This window comes from Neomonachus schauinslandi, chromosome 15, assembly GCF_002201575.2.
Source record: "Neomonachus schauinslandi chromosome 15, ASM220157v2, whole genome shotgun sequence".
Taxonomy (NCBI): domain Eukaryota; kingdom Metazoa; phylum Chordata; class Mammalia; order Carnivora; family Phocidae; genus Neomonachus; species Neomonachus schauinslandi.
Window position 1 is genome coordinate 38,589,020 of NC_058417.1, and position 9,462 is coordinate 38,598,481.

The 9,462-nt window shown below is 55.5% G+C and overlaps 1 protein-coding gene across 3 annotated transcripts in view; it reads left to right on the plus strand.

Moving 5' to 3' along the window:
* The window catches only part of RAPGEFL1 (Rap guanine nucleotide exchange factor like 1), a 12,665-nt gene extending 3,580 nt beyond the window's left edge, over positions 1-9,085 (plus strand). For 2 of the 3 annotated variants that reach the window (XM_044921636.1, XM_021704149.2), the window contains exons 2-15: positions 443-521; positions 1,444-1,579; positions 1,810-1,907; positions 3,778-3,890; positions 4,147-4,314; positions 5,061-5,158; positions 5,271-5,393; positions 5,933-6,111; positions 6,205-6,295; positions 6,861-6,911; positions 7,252-7,339; positions 7,526-7,590; positions 7,968-8,022; positions 8,491-9,085. In XM_044921636.1, coding sequence (XP_044777571.1) covers positions 443-521; positions 1,444-1,579; positions 1,810-1,907; positions 3,778-3,890; positions 4,147-4,314; positions 5,061-5,158; positions 5,271-5,393; positions 5,933-6,111; positions 6,205-6,295; positions 6,861-6,911; positions 7,252-7,339; positions 7,526-7,590; positions 7,968-8,022; positions 8,491-8,615 — 1,469 coding nt within the window. In that variant the 3' untranslated portion in view covers positions 8,616-9,085. Of the gene's footprint in view, positions 1-442; positions 522-1,443; positions 1,580-1,809; positions 1,908-3,777; positions 3,891-4,146; positions 4,315-5,045; positions 5,159-5,270; positions 5,394-5,932; positions 6,112-6,204; positions 6,296-6,860; positions 6,912-7,251; positions 7,340-7,525; positions 7,591-7,967; positions 8,023-8,490 lie in introns of all 3 variants that reach the window. The other variant, XM_021704148.2, reaches the window with a different exon arrangement.
* The last annotated feature ends 377 nt before the right edge of the window (positions 9,086-9,462 follow it).

Genomic DNA, 9,462 nt, shown 5'->3' on the forward strand with positions numbered 1-9,462 from the left:
ACACACACACACACACACACACACACACACACACACCACTGACCCTAACCTCTGTGTTTACAAGTTCTTTGTCTAGAGACATTTCTGTGGTCGACCTCTTTTTTGGGGCAGATCTCAAGCTTGGTGTATTATCTGACCAGCTTCCACATGCATTGAAGAGTAGTGGGCGTGGCCATCAAAGGGCGCCCCCTCCTTCCCTCCAGCTGCCTTGGCAGCTGCCAACCCCACCCCCGCAGCGGCTGCCCAGAACCTTCACACGTGTGTGTGTGTGTGTGTGTGTGTGTGTGCGTGCACTCTTGTGCAGATCATGACAGGGCAGGTGGCTGGGGCTCCAGCCTGGCTAAGGAGAACTCACTCTAGGAGGCAAGGGGGGGGGTAGTGAGTGTCCAGTCGGTCCTGGGAGTGCCCGCCTGACATCAGTGGTGCCAATTGATCTCTACAGATATTCTGCTGGATGACATCGTCCTCACCCATTCTCTCTTCCTCCCCACGGAGAAATTTCTGCAGGAGCTACACCAGTAATATCCTTTTATGGATTTTGCAATAGGGGAGGTCAGGAGGAAGCCACTCCCCCTACCCCACATGTAATATCAGGGCCTGGGTGCTTCCCTAGGAAACACACCTGGGTTTCAATTCCAGGGGTTTTACTCACCAGCTGTGTGACCTTGGGCAGACCACCTAACCTCCTGGGGCCTCAGTTTCCTCTTCTGTAAAAAGGGGGTAAATAACACCTGCCCTGCCTACCTATGGGGCTGCTGTGGAGATCAATCTGATAGTTGATGTGGGAGTGCTCTGGAGACTGCAGAGCCCTGTGCAAATGTAAGGTGTTATTATTCTATTAAGAGAGCCTCTCTCCCCACTGAATTGTTGCTCTAAACATCTGGTTGCCCAGTGGGTTATTATAGGGTCTGATGTAAACATCAGGTCACGGCTCTGCTTCGGTGGGGTCTGCTAGAGACAGGCCACTGGCCAGGCTATTCGTAGGGTCTCATGTAAGCAGAGGGCCTCACACTGAGTTATTTTAGGATCTAATTGTACACGTCAGGCCACTGAGTAGAATACCGTAGGCTCTCTTAGAAACACCAGGCCTTACACTGAGGTATGGTCAGGTTTGTGGTAAGCATCATTGGCCTTTATCAGCTCCAGATTATGGGCTGGTCAGAGGTTGGGTGAGTCCAGGCAGGCTATCTCCAGGTGAAATTCAAACAGGCAGGATGTGGTCAGATGGACGTGGTCAAGTGGGTGCCATCCCTACCTACTCTGAGCAAAAGCCCAGGCTGGGGCATGAAGGGGTCTTGGCTCCAGGGACCCCTCGACCTCTCTTCTCCCTGGCCCCAGACCTAGAGAATATTTGGGAGGGTTTAGCTACCCCCTGCTTCTCATCTCCCTTCCCAGTTTCCTCGGGTCTGGCTACCCAGGGCTTTTTCTTAACTAAGGGGTCAGTTTTGTTTGGGCAGGAGGCATGGAGGGCCCTGAGGGGCTGGGCCGGAAGCAGGCCTGTCTAGCCATGCTCCTTCATTTCCTGGACACCTACCAGGGGCTGCTGCAGGAGGAAGAGGGGGCCGGCCACATCATCAAGGTGGGCCTAGGAAGAGAAGGCGGGTGAGCAGGCTATTAGCTCTGGAAGGGGGCTCCTTTGAAGGAGCCATACTCCTCAAGCTGGGTACCTGGAAGGAGAAGATGCCAGTGGACCTCAGTTTATATGGTTCCTCTATGTTCAAAGACATGGAGACCCTGCCCCAGCCCTTGCCGATAGCAAAGTTTGGGATGAGACCCCTGCCTTTATCTTCTCTCTCCTCTGCTCCCCAGGATCTGTACCTGCTGATCATGAAGGATGAGTCCCTTTACCAGGACCTCCGAGAGGACACATTGAGGCTGCACCAGCTTGTGGAAACAGTGGAGCTAAAGTGAGGGGAATGGGTTGGGGGAGGGATAGGACAGAAGTCGCCCATGTTCCTCTGTCACAGGAACTGCCTCTGGCCTTTTGACTCCAATGTGGTTTTATTTCAGCCCCTTTCTCTTGCTAGAGGGTAGCACAGAGCACGGCCTCCAGTCACTTTCTTGTCCATTCTCTCATCCATTTCTTTGTTAATCCAATGGTGTACTGGTACATATTTAACAACCAGCACTTCAGGGAGAAAAAAGAAAAAAGCCCCTATTTGTAGCTTTTGCTGATTCCCATGGTGTGAATTCTCTCACTGGCTGATTTCCAGCTACCGACATGACGTCACTGAATGTGAAGTTGCAAAGAAATGTGCAGTAGCAGGTCATTACGTAGTATTTTCACCCCACAAATCCAAGAGAGGTAAATAACATCAAGAGCATATATAATAGCAAAATATAGTAAAACAGGATACTACCTTTTGTGGTAATAATTTGGCTAGAAGTTTATAAAACATTTTTTTTTTTTATTAATGGCTGTTTAAAAACCCATAGGCAGAATCTCACCAAATTTCACAATCTGCTCTCATGAGCCAATGTGAGCCAGCTTCAGGACTCCACTGCATCCGTCCATCCGTCCATCCATCCCTCTGACCATTTCAGTCTCTCTCCACTCCATTCCCACCACCACGACCCTCGTTTAGGCCTCATTAGCTCTCACCTGGATTATTGCCACAGCCTCCTGCCCAGGGCTTCAGCTCATGGTCTTGTGTCCTCTCCCTTCTTATGCTGACACCAGAGAGATCTTTCCAGTTTGACGACATCATGCTTCCATTTCAAAAACATCCAGGGCTCCTTATTGCCCACAAGACAAAATTGTAACACCCTTGCACAGCATTCAACGCCCCTGCCTTTCTGCTGATGCTTCCCGCCTCATCTCCCACATCCCCCAGCCCCCATGACACTCCCTATACACCCCACCATTCCCTGAACTCCTGGGCATTCCCAACCCCAAATTCCTGCTGTCATTTACATGGTCCATCCAAGAAAGACCACCTGTACCGCTTCTCTTTCTGTTGTCCTTCAAGGCTCCAGTTAAATACCATCTTCTTAATGAAAGATCCCCCTCCCTCATGCCAACAGGACTCTCCTTGTACCTTTGTTAGATCACCTAACACCTCCTGTCTCGTGTTAGAAGTAGCTGTATACACGTCTTGTCTCCCTCCCAGGCTGTGGAAGTCCTTGTCGGCAAAATTCAGGAAACAGCGGATGACCTACACCTACCATGTGCCAAGTAGTGTGCTAGGCCTGGAGGGTGGAAAAAAAAAATCCAGGAAGAACTAAGCCCAGCCCTCAAAAGCTCTCAGTCTTGCAGAAGAGATAAGATATGCACATAAACAAATATTAGGGGGCGCCTGGGTGGCTCAGTTGGTTAAGCGACTGCCTTCGGCTCGGGTCGTGGTCCTGGAGTCCTGGGATCGAGTCCCGAATCAGGCTCCCTGCTCAGCGGGGAGTCTGCTTCTCCCTCTGACCCTCCCCCGTCTCATGCTCTCTTTCTCTATCTCATTCTCTCTCAAATAAATAAATAAAATCTTTAAAAAAAAAAACCAAAACAAATATTAGGCCAGTGTCCTACAGCAGTTGATGCCCAAAAATGACCTTTCCTGGTGTGTGGGGTGGATCAGAGAATTCATGGAAGAGGTCGCATATGATCTGGGTCACTTGGACAGTTGTCCCATGCTGGTCATTGTCTCCCTTCTGACCTCCTTCACCACTTTCTGAACCTGGTGCTGGTGCATCCTTGACTCGGTTCTGATAATCCCTTGCTTGATGTTGCCTGCCTGGCGCTCCGTATGCGTGACAGGACTTCCTGACGCCCAGCTGTGTCCATGCCAGGATCCCAGAGGAAAGCCAGCCACCCAGCAAGCAAGTGAAGCCACTCTTCCGTCACTTCCGCCGCATTGACTCCTGTCTGCAGACCCGAGTGGCCTTCCGGGGCTCTGATGAGAGTGAGTGTGGGCATCAAGATGGGCAGAGCTTCCAGAGCGGCTCAGAGGGCCCTCGGGGGCCTCTGCGTCTTAGGGCACCTTAGGTGGAGTCTCCTGGTGTAGTAGAACCTGTCCTTTCGACAGCCTGTTTCTTAGAAGCCAGCCGATTGAAGGTTAGGGGTGAGATGGGCTGGGAAACAGATGTGGGCTGGAGTGGCTTGTGTCAACACCATCATTCTGCCTTCTAATGCAAAGCCACCTTCCTGTCTCTGCTCAGTCTTCTGCCGGGTCTACATGCCTGACCACTCTTACGTGACCATCCGCAGCCGCCTCTCGGCGTCTGTGCAGGACATCCTGGGCTCTGTGACAGAGAAATTGCAGTACTCGGAGGAGCCTGCGGGGCGTGAGGACTCCCTCATCCTGGTAGCTGTGGCTTCCTCTGGAGGTGAGGCTCGGGAAGAGCTGGGCAGGGGGGGGGGGGGGGGGGGGGGGTGGGCAGGAGAGGAGAAACTCACAAGCCCAGTGCTCTGGAGCAGGGGTAAAGACGAATTGTAGGCCCTGGCTACCCGAACTGTGGTCCTGGGACCAGCCACATGAGCATCACCTACCTGGGAGCTTATTAAAGCTGCAGTACCTCACACCGTACTCCAGACCCACCGATTCAGAATGAGCATTTTAACAAGATTCCCAGGCGATTCCTATGCATATTAAAGCTTGGAAAGCACTGGTCCAAGACACTTGGATTCGGATCCAGGTGATTATCTCTTCCTCACCTTGGGATCTGGTTCTTTAACCTCCCAGAGCATCTGAGGATGCTATGTTTTTGAGGTTAAAAACCACAGGGTGGGCCTCCAACCCCTGTGAGAAGGCAGAAAGCCTGCCATATGGCCAGAGCCCTATCTTCCTCTGAGGCAAGAAAAAAAAGTTCCAGTGCCATCGGGATGATAGAATGAGAGAAGAGCTGTGAAAGAATGTTGGGGGTAAAAAGGAGGTTATGAATGCAAGAGAAATCATGATCTGAAAAATTTCAGATAAATATGGCATAAACTGGTGATAACATAACACGAGTCCCATTAGTCTAGAACGTGTCTGTGCAGGGTTAGGAGTTTCCAGACGGGATGGCGACAGTGGCTGGGGGTTGTGAGGGTGCAGGTGGCCGGGGCTGAGGCAGAGCAGCTCGTTCTCCTGCAGAGAAGGTCCTTCTCCAGCCCACTGAAGACTGTGTCTTCACCACACTGGGCATCAACAGCCACCTGTTTGCCTGCACGCGGGACAGCTTTGAGGCCCTGGTAAGAACCCCATGGCAAGGCCTTGGCTGGGAGCCAGGGCCCAGAGGGGCTGTGGGCAGAACCTCACAAACCCAGAGTGGAGTCCAGCCCCTGTGCCCCTGCCTGCCACCAGATGCCCCTCCCTGAGGAGATCCAGGTCTCCCCCGGAGATACAGAGATCCACCGAGTGGAGCCCGAGGACGTTGCCAACCACCTTACTGCCTTCCACTGGGAGCTCTTCCGATGTGTGCACGAGGTAGGGATTGTGACTGGTGCTGGGCTGGGGGCCTGGAGGGAGAAATGTGCCAACGTGGGGGGCCTGGAGACGGGCACCGCGTGCAGCTGAACTTGGGGTTAGAAGGCTGGCTGGCAGGGTGCCCTTGGGCAATTCCCTAACTCACCCCAGACCCTCTGAGACTTAGGTCCCCCATCTGAAAAAAAAAAGGCAAAGAGAGAGACCCCCTTAGTAAGGTGGGTCTTACATGGGACCTGATCCATGGTTAGTACTTTTAAACCGTTCTCTATTAAAGAAAGAAAATAAGGCAGTCACAATAATGTCTATCAGGTGGTTCAAGGACCTGGCACCTAGGAAGTGCTCGGTACATAGTAAAGCATGATTAATGTTGCTCCCCTCCCCCCAATCTCTGTTGCAACCTGTCTTGGCCCCGTTTTTCCTATTTGCCCCTCCTCCCGCGCCCGCCCTCCGGCCCTGCCCTCCGCCGCCCGCGCCGCCACCTGCCCACTCCGACGTCCCCACGCGCCCGCGGGCGCTCCGCCACGCCGCCGTGGGTGCAGCTGGAATTCGTGGACTACGTGTTCCACGGGGAGCGCGGCCGCCGGGAGACGGCCAACCTGGAGCTGCTGCTGCAGCGATGCAGCGAGGTCACGCACTGGGTGGCCACCGAGGTGCTGCTCTGCGAGGCCCCGGGCAAGCGCGCGCAGCTGCTCAAGAAGTTCCTCAAGATCGCGGCCATGTGAGTGCGGCCGGGCGGCGGAGGGGGAGCGCGGAGCCCCTCCCCCGGGCGCGCACTGATCCCGCCTCGCACCCCCCCCGCCCCCCTCCGCAGCTGCAAGCAGAACCAGGACCTGCTGTCCTTCTACGCCGTGGTCATGGGGCTGGACAACGCCGCCGTCAGCCGCCTGCGCCTCACCTGGGAGGTGATGACACGGCTGCCCTTTCCTCTCCTTCCTCTCCTCCCGCCTGTGCTGGCCCGGCTGTGGGGCGGGGGTCGTGGCCTCCCGGGTGCACCCCAGTGCGGCCTCCGGCGGCTGCTGCAGGCCCGTGGCCGCCTTTGTGCCGGGCGGAAGGAGGCGCCCTCTTCTGGCAGATCCAGCCCCCGGGGCACGCGGCTTAACTAATGGACCCTGTGTCTGTGCAAAATCGTAAAGAGCCGGAATGCCCGCCGGAGTGGGGGCAGGCAGCCCAGGCCAGGTCGCAGACTTGGATACTGGATTTCAGCCAGCACTCAGTGAGGCCTCTCGTGCATGGCGTATGCCTAAGCAGAGGCTCGAATTCCCCAGAATAATTCGTTCCCCTGGGCTGCTTCCAGCTCCCCAGACCGCACCAAGGGCTGACTCTATTTCCCCACCCACCAGCTTGCCAGCCCCCTGCAAGACAGCCAGGCCCCTTCCCCCTCTGACACGTGGGGATTAGCCAGAGCTGCCGTGAAACCCAAGGAGCTCCACTTTGACATTCCTTCTCCTTCCTTCAAACTCTCTGCAGAAGCTGCCAGGGAAATTCAAGAACTTGTTCCGCAAATTTGAGAACCTGACAGTGAGTGGGTTCAGCTCTTTTATCTGCCCCTGGACTTGTACCCCAGAGGCCCTCTGCTCCCCTTAACCTGCTTCCTCCAGCTTCCCTGCAAGGTTTTTAGTGCCTGAGACTGTCCCCAGCCCATGCTGGGAGGGGAGGGGTGGGAGGATTGCTGCCCCCTTTTTCCTTGGAGAAGGGAGAACAGTCAAGCCCCTCCCCACCTCACCCCCAGCTAGACACCCATACATGCCCCTCTCTGATCAGAGATGGATCTCGGGCAGGGGGATGAGGGAAGAGTAGGGGACATCTTTAAGGTGCACTGGGACTATCTGCCCTTTACCTCTCTTCTGTGGAACGCCAGGACCCCTGCAGGAACCACAAAAGCTACCGAGAAGTGATCTCCAAGATGAAACCTCCTGTGATTCCCTTCGTGCCTCTGATCCTCAAAGGTGAGAGTCACTCCTGTGCCCTTCTAGCCACACTGTCCGTGTCCCAGTTCTGGCTCTCAACCCCTGGCACTCAGCTCTGAGTGCCCACCTGGACAGGAGCCCCCTAGTGAGGGGCTGTGGGGGAGGGGAAGGGCCCTTTGGACCTCCTCTCTTTTTCCTCACATGGGCTTCTCCTCCATCGCCTAGACTTGACTTTCCTGCATGAGGGGAGTAAGACCCTTGTCGATGGTTTGGTGAACATCGAGAAGCTGGTGAGTACCACTGCTGACCCTGGCCTGGGCGTGGGGGCTGGCATTCTTCCCCTCTCCTGGCAGCCCCCTAAAGACAGCAGCCTTCCTCCTTGGTGCCCAGCTTGCCTGACAGATTCCTGACTGTCCCTGGTGGCATTGCTGTGCAACCCGCCCACGGGGAGGCAAAGCTGACAGGCATCTGGGGGGTGGGGGGGCACAACTCCACCTCTCCTCACGGCTGTTACACCCCTCCTTTGGTTCTTCAGACACCCTCCAGAATTAGACCCTGGAGGGAGCAGGGTCAAACCAGCAGAGTTGGAGAACGGAGCAGGGGGAGCATTAGAGGGGGGAGCATCTTTCTGTACCCTTTTTAGGGCTCATTCCTTGTCATCTCCCAGCATTCAGTGGCTGAAAAAGTGAGGACAATCCGCAAATACCGGAGCCGGCCCCTTTGTGAGTACCCAGGATTCTTTTTTTTTTTTTTTTTAAAGATTTTATTTATTTATTTGACAGAGAGAGACACAGCGAGAGAGGGAACACAAGCAGGGGGAGTGGGAGAGGGAGAAGCAGGCTCCCCGCAGAGCAGGGAGCCCGATGCGGGACTCGATCCCAGGACCCTGGGATCATGACCTGAGCTGAAAGTAGTCGCTTAACCAACTGAGCCACCCAGGCGCCCAGTACCCGGGATTCTGAGAGTTTCACAGATAGAGCTCTGCCTGAGTGGGAGGCTTCCGGGAGGAGTCCCTGCTCGGTTCTTTGTTTTCTTAAACTTGTCAGCTCTCCACCCTCTCCTTGGCCTCCCTGGGGGCCCTCCTGCCCAGCACCTGTCCCGATCCATACCCCTGTCCTCCGGCTGGTATGCACAGTAGAGCGAGAAGGGACGCTGGGAGCCTGAGCGCTTCTCTCTCGTCACACCCCCAGGCCTGGATACGGAGGCTTCCCCCCATCACCTGCAGACCAAGGCCTATGTACGCCAGTTCCAGGTCATCGACAACCAGAACCTCCTCTTTGAGCTCTCCTACAAGCTGGAGGCTAATAGTCAGTGAGAACAGAGGTGCTGGTCGGCGCCCCACCAAGGTCCTCGGGCACCTGGCACTCAAGCACTTTGCACGATGTCCCAACCCACCCCTGACATCTTTCCACTGGAGCAACTTCCTACCCCTCCGGAAAGAGTCAGATGGACTTAACCCCTGGACTCATAAGCCTGTTCATCCTGCTGAAGCCCTCTCCCCCTTGCTCCTTCCAGCCAAAACCATACTCTGCTGGTTCCTGCCCTTGCAGGGAAGGGGGGCAGAGTGCTCCTTCCTCTGTCTCCTCCCATCGAGGTCTGTTCCAGAGATGGAGTTTCCAACCTCCTCCCAAGCAGGCAGGAAAGCTGCCCACCCTCCTGTCTCACAGAGCGGAATCGTGGGAGGGATTGGCAGCCTTCCTTTCCCCCCCCCGTCCGGCCTTTCCCTGGTCAGGGCTGGGACCCCTGGATGTACCCCCCTGGAATATTATATCGCCCTTGTGTCTGTGTGTGTGTGTGTGTGCACCTGTCCCCTTTAAGAAGCAGGAGTGCATCCGGTAATTGAGGGAGGGTATTGTGTGTAGAGGGGTCCTCCTGTTTGGTGCTACCCTGGTCTACTCTGCCCTGCGGTGGTGCGGGATGCTTTCCCCACCCTCACCACTCCCTGCTCAGCTCCTTTTGCTGCCCTGCATGCCCAAGCCTGTGGGTGAGGCTCTTTGTGGGGCAGGGGGCAACGTGTCAGCCCTTGGGAGCCCCCACGCAGGCCTCCCCGAGGTCTCTGGGTGGGCTCCAATGAAAGGGTAAAAGATGCTCAGGGAAACAGGCCTAAGCTGCCTACAGGACGCTCCCTCTGCATTGTGGGGTGGGATGTGGCGGTACCAGGA